This window comes from Sarcophilus harrisii, chromosome 3, assembly GCF_902635505.1.
Source record: "Sarcophilus harrisii chromosome 3, mSarHar1.11, whole genome shotgun sequence".
In the NCBI taxonomy this organism is placed as follows: Eukaryota; Metazoa; Chordata; class Mammalia; order Dasyuromorphia; family Dasyuridae; genus Sarcophilus; species Sarcophilus harrisii.
This window is the reverse complement of record NC_045428.1, coordinates 191,668,296-191,694,108: the sequence shown is the minus strand read 5'-3', so window position 1 is coordinate 191,694,108 and position 25,813 is coordinate 191,668,296. Positions and strand designations below refer to the sequence as shown.

General features: G+C 37.2%; 1 protein-coding gene across 16 annotated transcripts in view; it reads left to right on the top strand.

The window, feature by feature from the left end:
* NSUN3 (NOP2/Sun RNA methyltransferase 3) overlaps window positions 1–25,813 on the top strand; it is a 351,925-nt gene that overhangs the window by 111,472 nt on the left and 214,640 nt on the right. For all 16 annotated transcript variants that reach the window (XR_004232888.1, XR_004232887.1, XR_004232889.1 and 13 more), the window contains one exon: window positions 6,018–6,069. Coding sequence is in view for 12 of the 16 variants with exons in the window: in XM_031958893.1 (XP_031814753.1) it covers window positions 6,018–6,069 (52 nt within the window). In the remaining 4 variants the exon portion in view is untranslated. The remainder of the gene's footprint in view (window positions 1–6,017; window positions 6,070–25,813) is intronic.

Below are 25,813 nucleotides of genomic sequence, written 5' to 3'. Positions count from 1 at the left end.
GTTATCTCGAACCTGGACTCAATGAGTACTTCTTAGTGTCATGAAAGAAGAAAGAGGAAGGGTAGTTGTTAGTCTCTATTATCAAACTTCTCCATTGTGTAAACTCCAATCTTGTGATGTCATTTGCCCTGCTCTGTTCTTTTTATTTTGTACCCCTCAAATCCCTATAAATTTACCTGCTTGCTTCTTGTTCTTTACATCTTTCTCTTCTTAGAAATTTAACTGCTTTAATTGATGCTGCAATCATAACAAAACTTTGTCTCTTGACTTAGAAATTTTTTTAATTTTCCAAATTCTTTTGGGACAACCATGACACCAGTACAGAACATCAATAGATTTTGGGGATCCCTGAACTCCAACAATATTTTTTTGCATTGACATACTAATTTAATCAATCATTTGTGTACAAACACAAATGAGAATTCCTATGTTACAGCCCTTTGTTACCAAAAAATGCAACTACTATATATATGTATATATACATTTATACATACATATACACACATAAAAATACAGCTGTTTTCTCTATTCTCTCTCTCTCTCTCTCTCTCTCTCTTTTCTTTCTTTCATCCCTTTGTGATATTTGCTTATAATAGTATTGTTGGATCAAAGAGTATAGTCAGTTTAATGACTTTTTTAGGATGAAGTTGCAAATTGTTTTCTAGATCATTAAATCAATTTACAACTTCATAAGAAAAGCAGGTGTTGGAATCTTTACAAAGTGTTAAGACATTGGAGTTGATAGAGATAATAATTATCTAATTTGGCATGGTTCAATATGATTGATTTGATCTTAGAAGGAGATATTTTGGGCCAGAACTTGAAACAAGGTACCAAGTACAACTGATGGAAACAATGCTTGTGTTCACACCTTTAGAGAGCTCATAAGTATCTAAGTACTCAATGGAGTTCCCATGTTTGGGAGAGTTCAGGGTTTAAAAAGAGATATCCGAATTCACACCTCCCTTAGGGCCAGAGAGCACTCTGGGAGATAACCCAGAATCCTTCTCTTTCCAGAAGGCAGAGTTAACCTTTGGGAGATCATGTATATACAGAAAGCTCTTAGAGCTGGAGAGAGTTTTTACTTGGGAGCATTCCCAGGAGTCGGAGAGGAGTATTCTGCAAGAAAGCCCACAAGCCCTATCTTCGAAGCAAGAGAGATTCCTTGTATCTTCTACCTTGGTGCTGGCTGGAGTCAGAAGGACAAACCTTTGGATTTGGAGACATTCGGGCGGAGCTCTTAGAACCAAGCAGAGAGATAGGCCTCTGAGCTAATCAGGCTATATTGAAGGACACAATAAAAGATCTGAACTTTTATCACCTGGCTGTGTTTTGGGAAAAAAAACACCAACATTTTGGCGCCCTGAATGTGGGGCTGACAGGCCCTTTAGTGGATTTCAGTGGAAAAGCTCCGATCCTGATTTCAGTGGAAAAGCCTGTGACCCTGATCAAGTGGAAAAGTCTCTTCAAGCCAGAAATTAGAATTAGTACAACAAAGAAATTTTGTAGAATTTCAACTAAGATGGGACAGATCTTTAGAAAACAGCCTTCTGTTTCTGTCCAAGGAAAATGTTTAGAGAGCATTGTTAAAGTCATGGAAAGCCAAGGTTTGATTATAATTATGGAGCAGATCACTGAACTTTTACAAACTGTTAAGAACATATGTCCTTGTTTCTCTCTGGAGAAAAAATTGGATCTAGATGAATGGAACTTAGTAAGAAAGGATCTTTGTCAATTCTTTAATAAAAATGGCCCTAACTCAATTTCTAAAGACATATTTAATAAATATGATGTAATACAACTGGCTATAAGAAGTTATTTAAGTGTTAAAATGAAAAAGAAGAAAGTGCCAACTAAACTAGGTGATAAGCAGGAAAATTCAGATAAGAATGGAATTAAGTACAATTCTGAGTGTGATACTTCACAGAAGGAGGAATTAGATCATTCCTCATCTCATGACCCTCCCCCTTCATGAGTGGAGGAAGAAGAGGAAGAGAGAGAGGCAGAAACACAGTCAGCTTCTCCTGTGAAGCAGAATATGACAATATTAGAAGAAGCATTAATTAAAGCAAAAAATAAAGGAGAAGATATCTGATTTTTATACATGCATATCCTGTGGTTGAAAAGCTTGACCTTTCAGGTCAAAAAGAGAGAAGATACACTCCTTTTAATTTGGAAAAAATTAAAGATTTGAAAAAGGGTTGTTCTTTATGGGGCTACATCATTTTATGTGAAGATGTTGCTAGATAATTTGTCTTATGAAATCTTAATCCCGAATGACTGGAAATCCATAGCGAGAACATGCTTAGAACTGGGACAAAATCTGTTGTGGCTCTATCCACTGTATCTCCTAGCTTCCCTGAGACTAAATTCTAAGAGTCTTCCCTTCATAGTCTAAATATCAATTGCCCGAGTCATATTCCTTGCAGTTTCCTCTGTCAGATCACTATGTCTCTGTGTCTCAGTTTATTTATTTTTTTTGTTGTTGTTGTTTGTATCTCTCTCTCTCTCTCTCTCTCTCTCTCTCTCTCTCTCTCTCTCTCTCTTTTAATTTTTAATAGCCTTTTATTTACAGGTTATATGTATGGGTAACTTTACAGCATTGACAATTGCCAAACCTCTTGTTCCAATTTTTCTCCTCCTTTTCCTCCACCCCCTCCCCCAGATGGCTGGATGACCAGTAGATGTTAAATATATTAAAATATAAATTAGATACACATCAAGTATACATGACCAAACCGTTATTTTGCTGTACAAAAAGAATCACACTCTGAAATTTTGTACAATTAGCCTGTGAAGGAAATAAAAAATGCAGGTGGGCAAAAATATAGGGATTGGGAATTCAATGTAATGGCTCTTAGTCATCTCCCAGAGTTCTTTTGCTGGGTGTAGCTGGTTCAGTTCATTACTGCTCCATTGGAACTGATTTAGTTCATCTCATTGCTGAGGATGGCCAGGTCCATCAGAATTGGTCATCATATTGTATTGTTGTTGAAGTATATAATGATCTCCTGGCCCTGCTTGTTTCACTCAGCATAGTTTGTGTAAGCCTCTCCAGGTCTTTCTGAAATCATCCTGTTGGTTTTTTTTTTTTTTTAATAGCCTTTTATTTACAGGTTATATGCATGGATAACTTTACAGCGTTAACAATTGCCAAACCTCTTGTTCCAATTTTTCACCTCTTACCCCCCACCCCCTCCCCTAAATGGCAGGATGACCAGTAGATGTTAAATATATTAAAATATAAATTAGATACACAATAAGTATACATGACCAAAACGTTATTTTGCTGTACAAAAAGAATCAGACTCTGAAATATTGTACAATTAGCTTGTGAAGGAAATCAAAAATGCAGGTGTGCATAAATATAGGGATTGGGAATTCAATGTAATGGTTTTTAGTCATCTCCCAGAGTTCTTTTTCTGGGCATAGCTAGTTCAGTTCATTACTGCTCCATTAGAAATGATTTGGTTGATCTCGTTGCTGAGGATGGCCTGGTCCATCAGAACTGGTCATCATATAGTATTGTTGTTGAAGTATATAATGATCTCCTGGTCCTGCTCATTTCACTCAGCATCAGTTCGTGTAAGTCTCTCCAGGCCTTTCTTGAAATCATCCTGTTGGTCATTTCTTACAGAACAGTAATATTCCATAATATTCATATACCACAATTTATTCAGCCATTCTCCAACTGATGGACATCCATTCAGTTTCCAGTTTCTAGCCACTACAAAAAGGGCTGCCACAAACATTCGTGCACATACAGGTCCCTTTCCCTTCTTTATAATCTCTTTGGGATATAAGCCCAGTAGTAACACCTGTTGGTCATTTCTTACAGAACAATAATATTCCATAATATCCATATACCACAATTTATTCAGCCATTCTCCAGTTGATGGGCATTCACTCAGTTTCCAGTTCCTGGCCACTACAAAGAGGGCTGCCACAAACATTCTTGCACATATAGGTCCCTTTCCCTTCTTTAAGATCTCTTTGGGATATAAGCCCAGCAGTAACACTGCTAGATCAAAGGATATGCACAGTTTGATAACTTTTTGAGCATAGTTCCAAATTGCTCTCTAGAATGGTTGGATGTATTCATAATTCCACCAACAATGTATTAGTGTCCCTGTTTTCCCACATCCCCTCCAACATTCTGCATTATCTTTCCCTGTCATTCTAACCAGTCTGACAGGTGAATAGTGGTATCTCAGAGTTGTCTTAATTTGCATTTCTCTGATTAATTAATGACTTGGATCATCTTTTCATATGGCTAGAAATAGTTTCAATTTCTTTGTCTGAGAATTGTCTGTTCATATCCTTTGCTGTGTCTCAGTTTAAAGCAGCAGTTCTTAGTTTGGGGGGGTCATGGTTCCCTTTGGCTGTATGGTGAAGTCTATAGAGCTTTATTCAAAATTTACAAAATGCATAAGATAAAATATATGAGGTTACAAAAGAAATCAATTATATTAAAATTGAGTTAATGAATTTTTTAAGGAGTTCATGAACTGCTAGAGATGGACTCTAAGTTAAAAATCCTTGATTTTAAATGTATGTCTATTCTCTAGACCATGTGCAGTATCTCCTACTGTCCCAGTAGTTTTTCTTCAAAGCTATACAGCCTATGTGTGTGCATGAGAAAGAAATCTTTCTATCTCCAATGTTCTCATTCCACAATTATTTCAAGCACTGATTATTTTGAGTTATTCCTAGCCTAATTGAAGAGGCTTATCTAATTTGTTAGCTCAAGCAATTTCTTTGTTCTTTCCTTGAAAGTTTCCAACTGATAAAGAGTTAAGGGTGTTTTTGATCAGTTTTTCACAAAGATTATAAATAATCTTTTTTTCTGAGGCAATTGGGCTTAAGTGAGTTGCTCAGGGTCACACAGCTAAGAAGTGTTAAGTGTCTGAGGTCAGATTTGAACTCAGGTTCTCCAGACTTCAGGGCTGGTGCTCTATCCACTGCACCACCTACCTTAAATAATCTTTTGGACCTTTGGCCCTGGTCAGTTGTTTTTGATAGGAAGTACCTAATTTTGTAATCTTGATTTTGTTCTAATATTTATAGTTGTTTCATTGAATCACTGAGTTTCCATTCCTCATTCTGTATTTCAAGGGTCCACATCTGAATAATATTTTTCACTTTATGTTTTCAGCTATTCATTTTCTCAATTTTTTCTTCAAGTGCTCTAATTTTTTTTTTATCTCTTATTTCATTTACCCCCATCTTCTCTTGGACTCTTGTAACCAAGTCATTATCTTCTCTTTCCCCCTAACCCCTCATAATTTACTTGTATTTTGGGGTAGTTACTTTTCTCTCCTGGGTTTACTTCTTAGATTTTTTTTCTTAATTTACTTCTGACTCCTCTTGATTCATAATATTTTTGCATTATATTTGATGTTTTCATTGCCTCTAGATTCCATTTGTAAATTTGATTTTGTGTCAGGCCTTGTCCCACATACTTAGAAAGGGTGAACAGGTCCTTTTTAGTTCCATCCTTTAGGTAAACTGGATGTTGGTGTCATTGTACTTCTGCCTGAGGTGAATAGAGTCCAAACAACCCTGACATCTGTCTTCATCTCTAGGTGGTCTAATAGAGATATTGGCCTTGGCTCCCCTTTCTATCTGATTCTTCTTGCATAATTTCTAATAGAAAGTTGTTTCCATACCCTTCTATGTTCCTGATACTCTCCAATTGGAAATCAGAGATCATGGTGTTCTCAGACACCTCCTGTAAGGCCCTACAAGACACTGCCCAGACACTGAGATGAACTAACCCTGCTTACTATTTCTAAGTTGCCCAAGACTTGTATTGTCTGGCTCTGTTTCTCTGTATAATTAATGACCTTTGAGGTCTGACAATCCAATAGGGCCAAAATGCTAATGGTTTCAGGATCTATCAGGAAGAGTTAATCCTGGTTTTTGTTTTCTTCTCTATGGGCAGGCTTCTGGTTTTCTTCTTGTGCAGTCTTAGACTGAATGGAAAAGCTTACTCATGTTTCTCTTTTGTCTTCTAGATTAGTGTTCCAACTGCTGCAAATTTATATTTTGCTGGAGTGTTTAGAGGAGGTATGTACCCCTTTGGAATTTTTATATTTCTTTACCTGAAAATCTTTTCAGATTATTGTAATTATTGTTTTAAATAAGTTGGACCCCTGAAGCATTTTTTTTAAATGGGAGCTGACGTTTGGTAAAAGTATAAAAGAGTAGTTAAAATTATTATGGAAAAATATCTACCACCTTATGAAGCTACATATAAAAGAGATAGTATGAAGGCAGAAATGACAACATTTGGCAATGAATTGGACATTTGGAGTGAGAGTAAGGACTCAACATGGAAACATTCAAATTTAAAATATTACATAAATATTGTTGTCCAGGAGCTCTAGTTCCTTGTCAAATCTCATTTTCTCATGTATCTCTCTACTTCTTAATGTACTACTAGGAACCTATTACATTCCACTTTTGGTTATTATAGCATGGGATTTAAATAATAGAAATATATTACAGTGCCTTTATTAATGGCATTTCTATAATTTCTGTGCACATATATTTATACATCATGAGCATAAAAAATTTAAATAGCACTTTAAGAGTTGTAAAAAGAGTTTCTCTTTTTGTTCTCACAATAACTTTGTGAGGCAGTTATTATTTTCTATTTATAGATGAAAGGGACTAGGAGAGTTTAAGTGACTTGATCTTGGTCCTATGACCAGTTAAGTGTCTGAGGCAGGATTTGAATTTGTAATCTAATCTCCCTAATTTTAAGTCTAGTAGTCTAGTGTTCTATCCTCTAAGCCTCTTAAGTGGAGTATATAGAATATATTCATCTATTCATGTCTATACAAACAACATGACATCTGGATATATAGCTACATATACATACACATGTTTATGTGTACTCTGTGTGTACGTGTATCTTTGCAAGCTTTATATATTTGTACATGCATTGTATAAGGATGCAAGCTCACAGAAGGTATGGGAAGATATGATCAAAGTCTTGATTGCCTCTAAAAAGGAGAAGAGTCCAAGTTATCACTTGTCTCACAGCCAGCATGATAGCTAAGGGTTGGGGGAGTCAAGCAGGCTCCAGAAAGCTTGGGAGATTTAGACATTCTTTTCTCCAGTGTCCACAAAAACTAGAACCAAGCTAGAATTATTTCTACCCACCTTCCCAGTCACTGTTTGCCTTGTTTCTGTTAATCTTGGAGTATTATTTTGGGAGTTCAAACAAAATCTCTTCCCAGATTGCTAGCCATTGATTTGATTTTTTTCTGTTAGAAATATACTCTTGACATTAAAAATCAGATGTTGAGGAAAATTCATTAAAGAAGAATCTTAAGGGAATTGTCTTAACATTTCTGGCTAGAAGCAGGCTCTCTCTGTTCCTTTTTGGGAAGAGGGAGCACTGAGCACCCAAATGGGAAAACCTTTACATTTACTAGTGACATGCAGCCCCTCCCTTCAGAGAACGGATTAGCCCAATTCTTCCAGGTTACAATCTTTCTGCCCACTACATCTTTGCCCTTAATATGAATAAAACCTGTTTCCCCTCCCCTTTCCATGTCCAAAAATGGTATAAAACTCCTGTGTTGTTTAAGATTCACTTAGCCTATTAAGCAGACACAGTAGTGATTTGGTAAAGTCAGGTCATTGACCCCAAGTAGGTTGGGCTGGATTGGCAATTATTTTAAGTTTGTAGTATTCTCAAAATCACAAGACTCTTTCTGATTGGTTGAATCTACCACCTGTGCCTTAATAACCCACCCAATTCCTTATTTGCTCAATGCTTCTATTGATAACTTAATTGTTCTGTGAATCTTAACCTTCTTTAACCCCTCACATTATGAAAGCCTCTTGGCAAAGATACCCACTATTCCACACTATCTCAAAGATTGCAAAACTGTGGAAACCCAACTTTTCAGCATTTCTCACATAACCACAGGAGAATAGTTACACCAAAGACCATCATAAATAGTGGAAAATAAACAAATTCATTTATCTAAGCAAAAGGCAACCAGAAATTGAAAAAAAGTTACCAAAAAATAAGGGACAGCTAAGTGACTCAGTGGATAAAATGCTGGGCCTAGCGTCAGTAGGACTTGAATTTAAATTAGGTTTTATACACTAGATATGTGACCCTGGGTGAATCGCTTAATCTTGTTTGTCTCAGTTTCCTCATCTATAAAGTGAGGTGGAAAATAAAATAGCAAACTACTTTAGTATCTTTGCCAAGAAGAACCCCAATGAGATCATAATGGGTCAGATGTGACTGAGAGGACTCAATAACAACAACAAATACAGATTAAAATATATCAGAAAGTACATGAATGAATGAGCTTTTTAGCTGGAAGTAATATTTTAGTACAAACCAAGAGATTGATTCTGGGGCAATTAGATGGGGCAGTGGATAGAACTTTGGTCCTAGAGTTAGGAGGACCTGACTTCAAATCCATTTTCAGATACTTTACACTTAATAGTGTGTGATTTTAGGCAAATCATTTAATTCCAATTGCCTTACCAAAAAAATCGTTCAATTTACAAGAAAAGTAAAACAAAATCTAAATCTTTAAAGAGATAGGTCCTAAGCTCATCCAAGTGAAAATCTCTCTCCAATGTCTCTAGAAAGGCAAACTGAAAATCAGAAACATGCTGAGGAGTAAATTTTCCTTATATATCTTCAACTTTCCAAGTTTTTAATCTTCTTTTTTTTTGGAGTCTACCTCAAACCATATATGTTTTTTTTCCACAAAATTGTGGCAAGAACACTACCAGGTTTCTCCTTCCTGCTCCTGTCCCCTTCAATCCTCCAGCATAGAAGGATATTGGGGGTGACATGAACATTCTCTCCATCAATTAGGAGTCAAATGTTCTGTGAACACAATAACACAACAAAGCATCCCAGACTTTGGTAAGGATCTAGTTACATTCATATTGCTGTTATTCAGTTGTTTCCCAGTCACATCTTAGTCTTCATGACCCCATCTGGGGTTTTCTTGGCAAAGATACTGGAGTGGTTTATATACATAAACATATTCAGCCTCTGATTTCTTTATGGTTAGTTTTAGGGTAGTTGCAAGTGTATCTTGCAAGCAGCTCCTGCCATGCTGTGTAGCATGTTGACACCCACTTAGAAAGGTGTGTTTCAACATTTGGGACTCCCTATGTCCCATGTGAAGTTGGGGATCATTTAGCCTCTTTTTAGACAGAAAAACTATATAGCAGTTTCTATAATCATATATATGCAAATATATATATATATATATATATATATATATATATATACACATATATGTGACAACATATATATATAATTTGGGGTTGCCACAAAATCATTTTAATTCTTAATTTTACATATTTTGAATAGTTCCTAGTCATCTTTAGGCTTAATAAAATGCACTTTTATATTTCAAGGGAAAAAATATGCTTATGGAATAAGTTAAGGCTTCCAGGGTATAGGGTAGTTCTCACAAAAAAAAAAAAAAATAATTAATTGTATGTGACTTAATTTGTATATTTTTGATGTGGTATTATTTGAAATAGTCATGAGTAGAAGATCAAAGGAGGAAATGGTAGCAAAGGATAGTTAGAATCTTTCATGCTGGAAAAATAGCTGAAGATATTTACTTGACCCTTTGACCCTGACAGCCAAACAACCCTTCCCATACACTAACTAATGTTTCCTCTGAAACTGATATTTATGCCACTGTGATCCTAGAGTTTTTCACAAGGTTAACAATGCTTTGAGAATTTACTTTGCAAAACTATCACTTTTTCATGAGAGCTCATTATTTTTTCATGGAGGCATTTCATTGCCAAGCAGGACCATTTAGAGCAAAGAGGCAGAGTGTGAATCAAAAGCAATAGAAGTATTTTCTATCATGTTCCTTTTTTTGTTTTGGCCTTTATTATTTACCCTTCATCCTTCTTGCCAAAATCAACATTCTCTTAAATGTTGCACTCAACCATGCTCTTGACTCTTGGAACCTGAAGCAGCTATTAGGAGAGGACAGAGGACAGATTAATCTGTTTCACCCTGGCTAGCAGATGCCATCTTGGCTTTGGAACAAAGTCTGAGCTCAGGGGACTTCAAGGATGAAAATGATTAAATGTGCAAGCTGTAAGTAACCAAAAGGAATTCATTTTGTTTAATTTACTAAATCTTAGAGTTAATTATTTTAAGGAGTTTCAAATACCTTATTTCATTGCTTCCTTTAATTGTTTTCATTTATTGATTATGTAATCCTTTTTTTCTAACAAGAGCAATTCCAAGCATAATTGTCTTATGCCAGATGTGAGCAGTATAATTATGAATGTTCAAAGAAGTTAATTATCACAAAATACACCCTAAGCTTGTAACAGACTCTCTGTTAACATCAGAATCCAATGCCCTGTTGCAAAATATAGATTGTTAAAACTCAGCAGGAGAGATATTCATTGTGGAGGTTGGGGGTGGGTAGAAGCTGTGTGATACAGTGTGAAGAATAATGAAGAAGAAAATGTGGGTTCTAGTCCCAGTTTGAATCCAGGATCTTCTATTTAATTACTTATGTGACTGAACAACTCACTTGGACTCCCTGACCTTAAATGTCCTCTTGTGCACTAGGAGTACATTGGACTAGAAAGTTTCTTGAAAGTTCCTTTCTTTTCTGCATTTAAAATAAGAAAGATGATTTCCCTTTGATGCAAACATCTTAGGATATAGCTAAGTGATAAAGATATAGAATGCTGGATTTGAAATTGAAGGGGGAGGGAAATTGTTCTCTTTACTGAAATTGTTTCCTTTAAAATTATCACTCCGAAAATGTGTTTCCTTTAAAATTATCACTCTGAAATTGTGTCCTCTTTTTAATCTGAGAGATCAGGATCTCCCGGGCTCCAAGGAGTCTAGAGAGAGGGTCCATCCTCCCAGGATGACAGAAGCAACACTATTCAAGGGCAAATCAACTCCCATTGATTTTTTGAAATTCTAAATCCTCATTCAATTGAGAAATCTTGGTCTGATAGGCTCAGGCTGTCCCAGCCTCCTACCAAGAGCTACCCATATAACAGGTTTCCTTAAACTCATTTCTCTGTAGAAGGTCCAGAGCAGCTTGCTAGGACCCTGCCTGTTGAAAAGGCATTCTCTTCTCAGTATCAGCATCCATTTTCCTAATAGGACCTTGCAGAAGGTCCAGAGCACTTGTTAGGACCTGGCCTGCTTGGAAGGCATTCTTTTCTCAGTGTCAGCCTTCATTTCCCTAATAGGATTTTGCTACTTAAGAAGTCAGTCTCTTAGCAAAACAGGCTTCCTATCCAACAATAAACTTTCATTTTTGCCAATTAATATTTCAGGTTTCATGAATTCTTTCATGAAGAACCTGTGCCGAGCATAAGGGGATTTTAACAACTCTCTGACTGCTACTAACCTTATCTCCACTAACCTCATCAAAATCAAGAAGACTTCATTGGAATCTTGTGTCAGACACTTACTAGGCTGTATGACCCTAGACAAATTGCTTAATCACTCCCCAGCTGGGTTTTTTTTTCTAAATAAAATAAACTGTAGAATAATATAATTGTGTGATATGTGATACATAATATCAATATATGGCTTGATGTGATATATATATATATATATATATATATATATATATATATAATATTGATATAAGCATAAAATACCATTTGTTTCCCAGATTTGTTGTGAAGATCAAATGAGTTAATTTATGTAAAGTGCTTTGCCCACCTATTATGATTAGCTACAAGCTATTTTTGACAAGTGCATTTAAAGCACAAGACTATTTTTGCCATCTTAACACCATTGGAGGAAGAAAATTGGCCACAGCTATAAAGAATCTAGAATGGCTTGGGGTATGTAGGCTGTTTCAAATTCCTTTTAAAGTTCTTTTAAAGACCTGAGTGGTTTCATTCTCGTTTCCTCATGGCAGAATCAAAAGCACTTCATTATGGCATATTGTAAAGTTCTTGGTTGGTTTTCTGGAGGTCTTGGAGCAGCCTTCCTTATGGTAGATTAATCACCACAAAAATAGCCAGGTGTTAAAATCCAAATCCTTTATTATCTCTTTCACAATCTAGTTTCCTTGCCTGGGGCCCAGGCTAGCTTTCTTAGAGACCTTCCAGAGTCTTGGTTTCAGTGGAGAAGTGAAGAAGGAGAGGCCTGCCACCACAGTGTGTGAGATGGGATGAATCTCTCTGAGTCCGAGGGCCTGTGCTTCAGCCTCCAGCCACCACAAAGGTGGATGATGGAATGAATCTGTCTCTCAGTCCCTGCTGGTTGTTATATACTCTATTATAATTACATCATAGTAGGTGTAAATCTTGTAGAACTATATTAAGTACTAAGTACATTTACTGAACTAGAGAACTATTAATCACCATGCTAAACTAGATAATAATTGTCTTATCCTTCTTTTAAGTACAAGAAGTGCTACTTCTTCTATCGCTGCCAGTACTAACAGCCGGCATCACAATACTCTTAACAGATTGTAATCTCAATACAAGATTTTTCGACCTTGCTGGTGGAGGTGACCCTATTCTATATCAACATTTATTCTGATTCTTTGGTCACCCTGAAGTATATATTCTAATTCTACCAAGATTCGGGATTATTTCTCATATTGTCATATACTACGCAGGTAAAAAAAGAACCATTCGGCTACATAGGGATAGTCTGAGCAATAATATCCATTGGCTTCCTAGGCTTCATTGTATGAGCATACCACATATTTACTGTTGGATTAGATGTTGATACACAAGCATATTTTACATCAGCTACAATAATTATCGCAATCCCTACAGGCGTTAAAGTATTTAGCTGACTGGCCACACTACACAGAGGTAACATTAAATAATCTCCAGCAATATTGTGAGCCTTGGGTTTCATTTTCCTCTTTACAATCGGAGGTTTAACAGGTATCGTGCTAGCCAACTCATCCCTAGATATTGTTCTTCATGACACATACTATGTAGTATCTCACTTCCATTACGTCCTGTCTATAGGTGCCATTTTTGCAATTATAGGAGGCTTCATCCACTGATTCCCACTCTTCACAGGCTATATACTAAACGACATATGGGCAAAAATCCCCTTCTCCATTATATTCGTAGGCGTCAATATGACCTTTTTCCCACAGCATTTCCTAGGACTTTCAGGCATACCTCGACGATACTCAGACTATCCAGATGCTTACACAGCATGAAATGTATTATCTTCAATTGGCTCCTTCATCTCTCTCACAGCCGTCATCCTAATAGATGAATCGTATATAGGAAAAAAAGTTTAGTAGGGCTGAAAGAGCTATTGTTGTGGCTGTTATGATGTTGCCATTGTTAATTAGTCCTTGTAAGATGAGTCATTTGGGTATGAAGCCGGTGAGAGGTGGCAGGCCTCCTAGGGATAGTAGGGTAAGAAGGATGATAGTAGTTGCTGTGGTTGATTTATTTCATAGACCTCCTAGGGATTTGATTTTGGTGGTGTTTGATAGGTTGACGGTTAGGAATGTGGTTAGAGTAGCTATGACATAGATAGTAAGGGTTAGGATGGTTAGGGTTGGATTAATTTGTACGATGATTACTATTCAGCCTATGTGGGCAATAGAGGAGTAGGGTAGGATTTTTCATAGGTGGGTTTGGTTAAGGCCATTTCAGCCTCCTACAATAGTGGAGAGAATTGCAAGGGTGACGAATATTTTTATATTGAGGTGCAGGGCAATTTGGAAAAGGATAGCTGTAGGGGCAAATTTTTGTCGTGTTAAAAGAATTATTCCAGTTAGGAGTGAGATTCCTTGTGTTACCTCTGGTACTCAGAAGTGGAAAAGGGCAAGGCCTAGTTTGAGTTCTGGCCCATAACATCTCCCACTTTCTTTTGTTTTAGACCATAGGCGGTCATGCTGACCCTGACTTCTTAGGGTTGTGAAAATCCCAAAAAGGAGGTGATCACATCTTCCCTGACTCCTCAAAAATGGGGTGAAAATACCAAAAAAAGGATGGCATGATAAGATATACAGGGGTTAAACCTATAATTTAACTATGGCAAAGTTATGTAATTGTTATTACTAGTATCTTTTGGAGAAAGTCATAATGGTTATGGGGTTGGACTTGAAATCAACTTTTGGGGGTTCGATTCCTTCCTTTCTTGTCTGTTTAGGCTTTGATGAAAACTGATTGTTCAAATGTATGATATGGTGGAGGACAACCATAGAGTCATTCGATATTAGTAGTAGTTAGTTCTACAGAAGAAACTTCTCATTTAGATGCAAATGCCTCTCAGATAATGAACACTATTAGGATTATAGCTATAAGAGAGATGAAGGAGCCAATTGAAGATAATACATTTCATGCTGTGTAAGCATCTGTATAATCTGAGTATCGTCGAGGTATACCTGAAAGCCCTAGGAAGTGCTGTGGGAAAAAGGTTATATTAACGCCTACAAATATAATAGAAAAATGAATTTTTGCTCATATGTCATTTAGTATATAGCCTGTGAATAGTGGGAATCAGTGGACAAAGCCTCCTATAATTGCAAAAACGGTGCCCATGGATAGGACGTAATGGAAGTGAGCTACTACATAGTATGTTCATGAAGAACAATATCTAAGGATGAATTGGCTAATACGATACCTGTTAAGCCTCCGATTATAAAGAGGAAGATGAAACCTAGGGCCATAATATTGCTGGGGATCATTTAATGTTACCTCCGTGTAATGTGGCCATTCAGCTAAATACTTTTAACGCCTGTAGGAATCGCGATAATTATTGTAGCTGACGTGAAGTATGCTCGTGTGTCAACATCTAGTCCGACAGTAAATATGTGATGAGCTCATACAATGAAGCCTAGGAAGCCAATGGATATTATTGCTCAGACTATTCCTATGTAGCCAAAAGGTTCTTTTTTACCTGCGTAGTATGTGACAATATGGGAAATTATCCCAAATCCTGGTAAAATTAGAATGTATACTTCAGGGTGACCAAAGAATCAGAATAAGTGCTGGTACAAAATAGGGTCTTCTCCTCCTCCAGCAGGGTTGAAGAATGTTGTGTTAAGATTACGGTCTGTTAGTAGTATTGTGATACCTAGCGCCAGTACCGGTAGTGATAGTAGGAGCAGGACTGCTGTGATTATCACGGACCAAACGAACAATGGTGTTTGATATTGAGACATTGCAGGGGGGTTTTATGTTGATGATTGTTGTGATAAAGTTAATAGCACCTAAGATGGATGAAATCCCTGCCAGATGGAGTGAGAAAACAGCTAAATCCACGGATGCCCCTGCGTGGGCCAGGTTGCCTGCTAGAGGAGGGTAGGGTAGACTGTTCATCCGGTTCCAGCACCGGCTTCAACTGTTGAAGATGCTAGAAGGAGAAGGAATGATGATGGTAGCAGTCAGAAACTCATATTGTTTATTTGAGGAAATGCTATATCAGGAGCCCCAATTATTAGGGTTAGGGTTATAATGGGTATGACTATAAAGAAAATTATTACAAAAGCGTGGGCTGTTACAATAACATTATAGATCTGGTCATCACCGATAAGAGTACCTGGCTGGCCCAGTTCTGCTCCGATTAGGAGGCTGTGCCAATTATGCCTGCTCAGGCGCCGAATAGTAAATAAAGAGTTCCGATGTCTTTATGGTTTGTAGAGAAAAGTCACCGAGTAATGAACATAGGTAAAATGGCTGAGGATAAGCATTGAACTGTAAATTCAAAGACAGAGATAGAATCTCTTTTTACCAAGTTGATAAATTGAAGCCAAATGTTAAGGCGCTTAGCTGTTAACTAAGAAGTAGGGGGATAAAAACCCTCCAGTTTAGAGGCAAAGGCAGTTTATTGAGACTACCCCCGGGACTCCCGCCTTTTTTTTCTTACAAGTCAGGGAGTCTCTGGATGACTTCAAAGGCTAGGTGATTTAGACACCTGTTTAAGGCTTTGAAGGCCTTTGGTCTAGTTTGAACCTAAGCCTTTTAGTGGCTCTGAAGTATATATTAACGTTGAATTGCAAATTCGAAGAAGTAGCTTAGGTGCTGCTGGGGCTTGTTTGGAGAACTTAGCTTAATTAAAGTGATCTATTTGCGTTTGATTGATGCGAGATAAAGTCTCGTAGTTCTTAGTTATGAGAGTGTAATGAATAGTGGGGTTAGGAGTAGTAGGAGGCTAGAGATTACTGTAGTTGTTGGAATTAGTATAGTAGTTTGTATTGAGTTATTATATCATTGTATTTTGGAATTATTGGTGGATGGAAATATGGTAAGGCTGGATGCATAGATGAGTCGTATATAGAAGAAAAGGTTTAGTAGGGCTGAAAGGGCTATTATTGTAGCTGTTATGATGTTACCATTATTAATTAGTTCTTGTAAGACAAGTCATTTAGGTATGAAGCCGGTGAGAGGTGGTAGGCCTCCTAGGGATAGGAGGGGAAGAAGGATGATGATGGTTGATGTAGCTGATTTGTTTCATAGCCCTCCTAAGGATTTGATTTTGGTAGTGTTTGATAAGTTGAGAGTTAGAAATGTGGTTAGAGTAGCTATAACAGAGATAGTAAGGGTTAGGACAGTTAGGGTGGAATTAATTTGTACAATGATTACTATTCAGCCTATGTGGACAATGGAGGAGTAGGCTAGAATCTTTCATAGGTGGGTTTGATTAAGGCCACCTCAACCCCCTACTAAGGTGATAGAACTGCTAGGGTGACTAGGATTTTTATGTTGAGGTGGGGGCGATTTGGAAAAGAATAGCCATAGGGGCAATTTTTTGTCATGTTAATAGGATTATTCCGGTTAGGAGCCAGATTCCTTGTGTTACTTCTGGTACTCGGAAGTGAAAGGGGGCAAGACCTAGTTTGATAGCTAGGGCTAAAGTTATTGAAAGAGAGGCTCAATTGTCTGAAAGTTGAAGTAAGGTTCATTGATTTGTTGATCATGCGTTATAAATGATAGCGAATATTATTACTATAGAGGCAGTGGCTTGTGTAAGGAAGTATTTTGTGGCTGCTTTGGTGGCTTGTGGGTTGTTTGGGGCTGTTATTATGGAGATGATAGCTAATGTGTTAATCTCTAATCCTATTCAGGCTGTGAATCAGTGGTTGCTGAAAAGGGTTAGGCAGGTTCCGATAAAGAGGCTTAGTGTTAAAATGATAATAACATAGGGGGACATTAGTATGGGAAGGGTGTGAACCAACATTTTCGGGGTATGGGCCTGATAGCTTATTTAGCTGACCTTACTAGGATGTGGTGTAATGGGAGCACAAAGGGTTTTGAGTTCTTTGGTATAGGTTCGAGTCCTGTTGTCCTAGAAATAAGGGGGCTTGCACCCCTATTTTTTATCCTATCAAGATAATTATTTTGTCAGACATATTTCTATATTTGTGGAGGAATGCAGGATAGAGCGATTGGTAGAGAGATAAATCATAAGCATATTGCTAAGGTTATAGGTAAGAAATTTTTTCATAGGAGGTATATTAGTTGATCGTAGCGGAATTGTGGGTATGATGCTCGTACTCATAGAAAAGCTATGGTGAGAAGGAGTGTTTTTAGTATAAATGATAATGTGTTTAGGTGGGATAAGTTTGATGTAAGGGAGGGCCCTAGGAATAGAATAGTTGTGATAGGGTTTATAGCAATGATATTTGCATATTCTGCTAGGAAAAATATAGTGAAAGGACCAGCAGCGTATTCTACATTAAAGCCAGATACTAGTTCGGATTCTCCTTCGGTTAGATCGAAAGGTGCTCTGTTTGTTTCTGCTAGTGTAGAGATATATCATATTATGGCAAGAGGTCATGTTGTAATAATTAATCAGAAGTTTTCTTGGGTGATTGATATTGTTTTTAGTGTAAATGATCCGTTGATTAGCATGATCGATTAGAGAATGATAGCTAAGGAGACTTCGTATGAGATGGTTTGTGCTACTGCTTGTAGAGCTCCAATTAGGGCATATTTTGAGTTAGAGGCTTATCCTGATCATAGGATTGAGTAAACTGATAGACCAGATAGGGATAGGACAAAGATAAGTCTGAGGTTTAGGTCTAATAGGGTATTGGGTATAGGTAGCAGGGTTCAAATTGTTAGGGCAATGGAGAGGGCTAGAATGGGGGCAATAATATATATTGAGATGGAAGAGGTTAGTGGGCAAAGGGGTTCTTTTGTAAATAGTTTTACTGCATCAGCGAATGGTTGTAGGAGGCCATATGGACCTACAATATTTGGTCCTTTTCGGAATTGTATGTAGCCTAACATTTTGCGTTCAATAAGTGTTAGGAAAGCTACTGCTAGGAGAATCGGGATAATATAGAGTAGAAGATTAATTGTAAACATTTATTAAGAAGAGAGTTTGAACCTCTGGGAGTAAAGGCTTAAACTTTATGCAATTACCAGCTCTACCATCTTAAACAACCCTGTTCTCGGGGGCACATAAATTGATTTAGTATATTTAGATTGATTCATATGTAGGCTCTAGGGCTTATTGGAGATGTTGGCCCTATTTCTCTTGTCCTTTCATACTGGGAGAAATGAATTTACAGATAGAAACCGACCTGGATTTCTCCGGTCTGAACTCAGATCACGTAGGACTTTAATCGTTGAACAAATGAACCTTTAATAGCGGTTGCACCATTTGGGTGTCCTGATCCAACATTGAGGTCGTAAACCCTAATTTTCGATATGGGCTCTCAAATAGGATTGCGCTGTTATCCCTGGGGTAACTTGTTCCGTTGATCAAAAGATGGGTCAATTACTGGTATTGTTACACTTGGATTCGTTAATCTGGGTTATATTCATTCGGAGGTTATTTTATGCTCCGAGGTCACCCCAACCAAAGACTACAACTCAGGGGCTTATACGGGTTGTTCCGGTAGGTTATATGTTGGTATTTGTTGAGTTATGCGACTTAAGCTCCACAGGGTCTTCTCAGTTTGTATAAACATTCCCACCTCTGCACGGGAAGGTCAATTTCACTGATTGGGAATAAGAGACAGTTGAGGCCACTGTGATGCCATTCATACTAGTCTCCAATTAAGAGAAGTGGTTATGCTACCTTTGCAGGATAAGGATACTGCCGTTAAAGTCATAATTTAACTGGGCAGGCAGTGCCTCTAATACTGGTAAATGCTAGAGGTGATGTTTTTGGTAAACAGGCGGGGCTCATGTTTGCAGAGTTCCTTTTATTCCTTTTAATCTTTCCTTTATATGCACACCTGGGTTGGGTTAACAAAATGTATAGTAGGGTACTAGTGTATGGTTGTAGTTATTTGTTTGGTTAAGTGTAAGCGGTTGTTCCGATCTATATTTATGCTTGTGCAAGGAGAATATATTCAGGTTACTCATATTAGCATTATATCTTCTAAATTATTATAGAATTGTCCAATATAGGGTTAGGGATTTTGATTAATCATTGGTATTAAATATTAGGTAAGTTTGAGCTTTAACGCTTTCTTAATTGATGGCTGCTTTTAGGCCTACAATGTTTTGAGTGAATTCCATTATCCTCTAGAAAAGTTTGTCTACATATCAAAAGAGTTGTCCCTCTTTTGAGTAACATTTAAATTTAAATAATGTTTGTAAGTACTTAAGTTAAATTTAAAGTTGAACTTAAATTCGTTTCTTGGACAACCAGCTATCATTAAGTTCGATAGGCTTTTCACCTCTATTGTAAAATCATCTCACTGTTTTGCTACACAGAGGAGTTCGTTCTGTCAACTGTTCTACAATAGCTCACTTAATTTCCGGAAGACAGGCTTTAATTCGTTTTGTCCGGTTTGACTAGCTAAATCATTATGCAAAAGGTAGAAGGGGGAATCTTTGCTTTTTATAGCTTACAGGATGAAATCTTTCAACGTTCCCTCACGGTACTCTCTCTATTGTGTCTAGGGGTCTGTCTGTTCTATCACCTATACTAGGGCTTAATAAACGTTTTGTAGATATAATAAATAGTTTAATTGGGTGTTTCTAGGACTCAAAATGGTCAGGATTAACTGAAATCTTTTAGGTGTAAGCTAAATGCTTTAATTAAGCTACATTTTGATTGTCCAAGTGCACTTTCCAGTACACTTACCATGTTACGACTTTTCTCCTCTTTTTGATGTATTTTAATTAGGTATTGAAGGTTACTTTATAGAGGAGGGTGACAGGCGGTGTGTACGCACCCTATTGCCTATTTCAATTAAGCTCTCTATTCTTAATTTACTACTAAATCCTCCTTCATGTCTTTATTTCAGTAGACAATCCGTTATGTTCTAATATAGAAAATGTAGCCCATTGCTTCCCCTTTCATATGCTACACCTTGATCTAACGTTTTTATGGTTTAATGATTTTGCTCACTTTGGGACCCTGTTGGGGTGAGCTGACGATGGCGGTATATAGACTGCTAAGCGAGAAGGGGTGAGGTGTATCGAGGTTTATCAATTATAGAACAGGCTCCTCTAGGAGGGTCTAGGGCACTGCCAAGTCCTTTAAGTTTTAAGCAGTAGCTAGTAGTTCTCTGGCGAGTAATTTTGTTATTTAATTACCTAGGTTTACAGCTAAGCATAGTGGGGTCTCTAATCCCAGTTTGTACCTTAGCTTTAGTGTCTTCAGCATTGGTAAAGTCACGTACGTAAGTTGCGTATTTTAATATCAACTAGGGCGTATTACAGCATAGTTGAGTTTTAACCTTATTTGTTAGGTTTTATGCTTAAACACCCTTTACTCCGTTTTTCTGTTAATTTGGGTTAATCGTATGACTGCAATGGCTGGCACGAGATTTACCAACCCTTATTTATTATGATTTAGTCAAACTTTCGTTTATAGCTCAATGTTAGTCACTGCTGTAACCCATGGGGTGTGGTTAAACAAGGTGTCATGGGCTGCTTGTGTAAGTGTGCCTGATATCAGCTCCTTTATACTCTAGGGAAGTTAAAAGGGCATACTCACTGGGTTGCGGAAACTTGCATGTTTAGGTCTAATAAAAATTAACAGTAAGGTCAGGACCAAACCTTTGTGCTTGTGGAACTGATTAAAGTCCATCTAAGCATTTTCAGTGCTTTGCTTTGCATTAAGCTACACAAACAGTCTATTAGAAATTTCAAAGTTTATAAAAAATTTTGATAAATTTAAGTTTGTATATTATGTCAGTATTAAATTTATTTTAATTTATTTTTGTTTTTTTTTTCCATAAAAATTTTAAGTTTGGGTTGGAAAGTGGTTGTATGCTTGATTCATGGAATATTAGGGTGTTTGTTGTATTGTTCTGTAGCAGTAGAAGTTTAATAGTGAGTAGTGGTATATGGGTCTTAGTTAGGCCTAGTTGCTGCTTACATGTGTTTTAGAATCTATTTCTCCAAGGTATTTAATTACCATACTAAAGGCCAATCATCCGGTTTTGGGGTTTGACGGAAGCAATAAAATTTAGTAAGGGGGGTTGGGGGGGTTTAGTGGTAAGAAACTGTTATAAATTATGTTTATCTTTATTATTGTTTTAAACACACACGCACACACACGTACACACGTACACACATACACGCACACACCCGTACACACACATACACGTACACACGCACACACATACACGTACACATACACGTACACACACGCACACACATACATGTACACACACACGTACACACATACACACACATACACATATAGACTCACTCACCCGTATAAACACGCTCTTAGTTATATTGTCTAGTCGAAAGTGATATATTGGGGGGGGGGGAATATAAACTCATGTCTAGTAAGGTTTATTAATATAATAATATGTCTATCGATCATTGATTATATGTATAAATTAATTGATATTTAATATATAACAATATCTAAACACTATATATCCGTATTGCTTTAAGTTAATAAAATGTCTAATCATCATTCATAGATTTACACCATATTGGAAATAAACCCGCATCCAATGTTAGTTCTCAATTGATGTCCGTTTGAAATGTTATTGGACTTGTTATGTAAGTCTGCACTTTTAATGGCATCCCCCAGGCTCCCACCCTGGTGATAAACCACCCCCAAATTAAAAACTACCTAATGCCGTAATGATCACTGGAGATGCCACAATATGAGGCCAAACAGCATTGTTACCATCACAAATGCCTCTACGAAAAGCATGGTTGAGCTGAAATAGGAACAAATGGGCCTGAAGTAGCAACCAGTAGCCAGTCAGAGGAAATAAGGTTCATCCGCAGATTATGGGCTTGCTCTGAAGGATTTAGTGTCTTCAGATGGCGAGTTGCTGATCTCTTGTGAGTGGAGGATAAAGGTATTCCTAATGGTAGAGATCTGCTAGAGGAAGTAGTTTTGTTGATCCGGATCCATGGAGTTAATGTCTATGTACGCCAACATTATATGTCTTGTGTAATATATACATATTATGTATTATGTACTATTATGAATAATATTAGTTTAAGATATGAATGTATTTATTAATGTTTAAGTAATATATTAATGTATTTAGTAAAATATGATTAATATGTACATGATTATATGATAGAGGAATATAATGTATGCTCTATATACATAAATACATTTATACATTGATATATATGTATATACATGAATATATATTTTTACTTAAATTAAAAATTTGTAAAAATTTTGCAAAAAAAATTAATACTGGGATAGTATACAAATTGAATTTTGCGACAAAAATAAATAAATATTTTTTAATGCAGGAAGTAGTTTAAGTAGAATATCGGTTTTGGGCGTTGATGGCGGGGCATAATGCCTTCTTCCTGATAGGTCCTAGGAAGGGGTTTACCTTCATAGCTGACTTACAAGGCCAGTATTTTGGTTAAATTACTTGGACTCTTCATTTAGGTTTTAGTATATAATTTTCGAATAGCCCTGCAAGAGTATCAGTAAGAAATAGAGTATAGAGGCTAATTGACCAATAATAATAAATGGCTGTTCTACGGGTTGACCACTGATTCAGGTGAGTGTGATTAGGTTAGCAGTGAGGATTCAGAATAGTGTTTGGGAGACTGGGCGAAATATCATGCTTCGTTGGTTAGCAGTATGGAGTAATGGGATGATTAGGAGGATTAGGATAGATGCTAATAAAGCGAGAACTCCTCCTAGTTTGTTAGGAATGGAGTGTAGAATAGCATATGCAAATAGAAAATATCACTCTGGTTTGATGTGGGGTGGCGTGTTTAAAGGGTTAGCAGGTGAAAAGTTATCTGGATCTCCTAATAAGTCTGGTGAAAAAAGGGCTAGGAGAAGTAGTACAAGGAGAAGGAGAATGAATCCTAGAGCGTCTTTAATGGTATAGTAAGGACGAAATGGGATTTTGTCCGAATCTGGATTGATTCCTGGGGGTTGTTAGAGCCTGTTTCATGGAGGAATAGTAGGTGAACAACAGCTAATGCTATGATGATAAATGGTAGGATGAAGTGAAAGGTGAAGAACCGTGTGAGCGTTGCTTTATCTACTGTGAAACCCCCTCAAATTCATTCTGCTAGAGTGGTGCCAATGTAAGGGATAGCGGATAATAGATTAGTAATTACGGTAGCACCTCAAAATGATATTTGACCTCAAGGAAGAACATACCCAACAAATGCTGTTGCTATCACGGTAAGTAGAAGAATCACGCCGATGTTTCATGTTTCTTTGTAGAGGTAAGATCCGTAGTAGATTCCTCGACCTACATGTAGAAACAGGCATATAAAGAATATAGAAGCTCCATTAGTGTGTAGGTTACGAAGTAGTCAGCCGTGGTTAACATCACGGCAAATGTGGGCTACGGAGGAGAAAGTGGTAAGTGTGTCTGAAGTGTAGTGTATTGCTAGGAAGAGGCCTGTGAGGATTTGAATAATTAGGCATACTCCTAATAAGGATCCAAAGTTCCATCAAGCAGATTTATTAGATGGAGCGGGTAAGTCAATAAAAGAGTGGTTGATAATTTTTAAAAGGGGGTGTGTCTTTCGTATATTGGTCATTAGTTTTTGTAGTTGAATTACAACAATGGTTTTTCAGGTCATAGGTTATGGTTTAAGTTCATACTAAAACTAATATGGAAATGATGCTTATTTTTGTGTTGTCCTTGTTATTAATTTTTGGGTTTGTGGCGTTTGCTTCTAAGCCTTCTCCTGTATATGGGGGTTTGAGTCTTGTGGTTAGTGGAGGCTTAGGTTGTGCTATTGTTGTTAATCTGAATAGTACCTTTTTGGGGCTAATTGTATTTTTGATTTATTTAGGGGGAATGTTGGTGGTGTTTGGTTATACTGCTGCTATGGCTACGGAAGAGTATCCTGAAAGTTGAGTAGGTAATATAGTGGCTTTTAGTATATTGTTACTCAGTTTGTTTATAGAAATGATTTGATTTATAGTATCTGGGGAGGTTGAGGTGGTTACGGCTGTTGAATTGTTTGATTCTTTGGGTAATTATTGTGTAGGTCAGGATTGGAATGGGGTGTCTTTGTTGTACGGTTGTGGGGGTTGGGCTATGGTGTTATTGGATTGGATTTTATTTATTACTATTTTAGTAGTTTTGGAAGTTATTCGTGGTCTTTAGTTATAGGATTAGAAGAATTAGTGTTATAGAGATTATGAAGGAAAGGAAGTAATATTTAATAAGTCCTTTTTGAGTTGAAGTAATAGCGGAAGATATGGAACTGTGTAAGTTAGCTTGGCCTTTTGGCCCGGTTTTTTCATATCACCCTAGATCAATTAGTATGGTAGCAATGTGTTGACCTATTTGTAGGCTTGCCAGGGGGTTTAGTCGATGGAAAATGTATGTGAAGTAACCTAGTATATTTGAGAAGTTATGTGTGTGGATTAGAGGTGTGATTGGCATTTTGTTGGTTAATATATTTAGTTCAATTGAAATTAGGATGCCTGCAACAGTTACTATTAGGGCTGATATTTTTGATAGGGCTGATATTGTCATAGGAATTATTGTAGTAGGAGGGATGCTCGTTGTGAGGAGGAAGCCTGTGAAGATACTACCTAGAGCTAGTCGAATAATAGGGTTAGTTATATTTGGGTTGTTTTCGGTTATTGGAGAGAGGGATAGGAATCGTGGTTCATTTAGCAGAGCAAAGTGAATTATTCGTATGCTGTAAAAAGCTGTAAGTATGGTGGCAATGAGTGTTATGCACAGGGCTCAGGTATTTACATGTGATGTGTTTATGGCTTCAGTAATTGCATGTTTTGAGTAGAATCCTGCTAAAAATGGGGTTCCTGTGAGGGCTAAACTGCCTAGTTTGCAGAGGATGTAATTAGGAGGAGCATGAGTAGTCCTCCTATTTTACGGATATCTTGTTCATCATTGAGGCTATGGATGATGGAGCTGGAGCATAGGAATAGTATTGCTTTGAAGAAGGCATGTGTACAAATATGTAAGAATGCCAGGTGTGGCTGATTTAGGCCTAATGCTACTATTATTAGGCCTAGTTGACTTGATGTAGAAAAAGTTACGATTTTTTTTGATATCATTTTGGGTAATAGCACAGATGGCAGTAAATAGAGTTGTAATTCCCCCTAGGCATAGTATGATAGTCAAAGTTGTTTGGTTGTTCTGTGTAGTGGGACTAAATCGGATTAGGAGAAAGATACCTGCAATGACTATAGTGCTAGAATGTAATAATGCTGATACAGGAGTAGGGCCTTCTATAGCTGAAGATAGTCATGGGTGCAGACCGAACTGGGCTGATTTTCCAGTTGCAGCAAGGATTAACCCAAGAAGGGTTAATGTATCAATATTTGTTATGAAGATGTGTTGGATATCTCAAGAGTTATTATTAACTATTAGGCATGCTATGGCTAGCATGAATCCAATGTCTCCAATTTGGTTGTATAAGACAGCTTGAAGGGCAGCGGTGTTTGCGTCGGTAC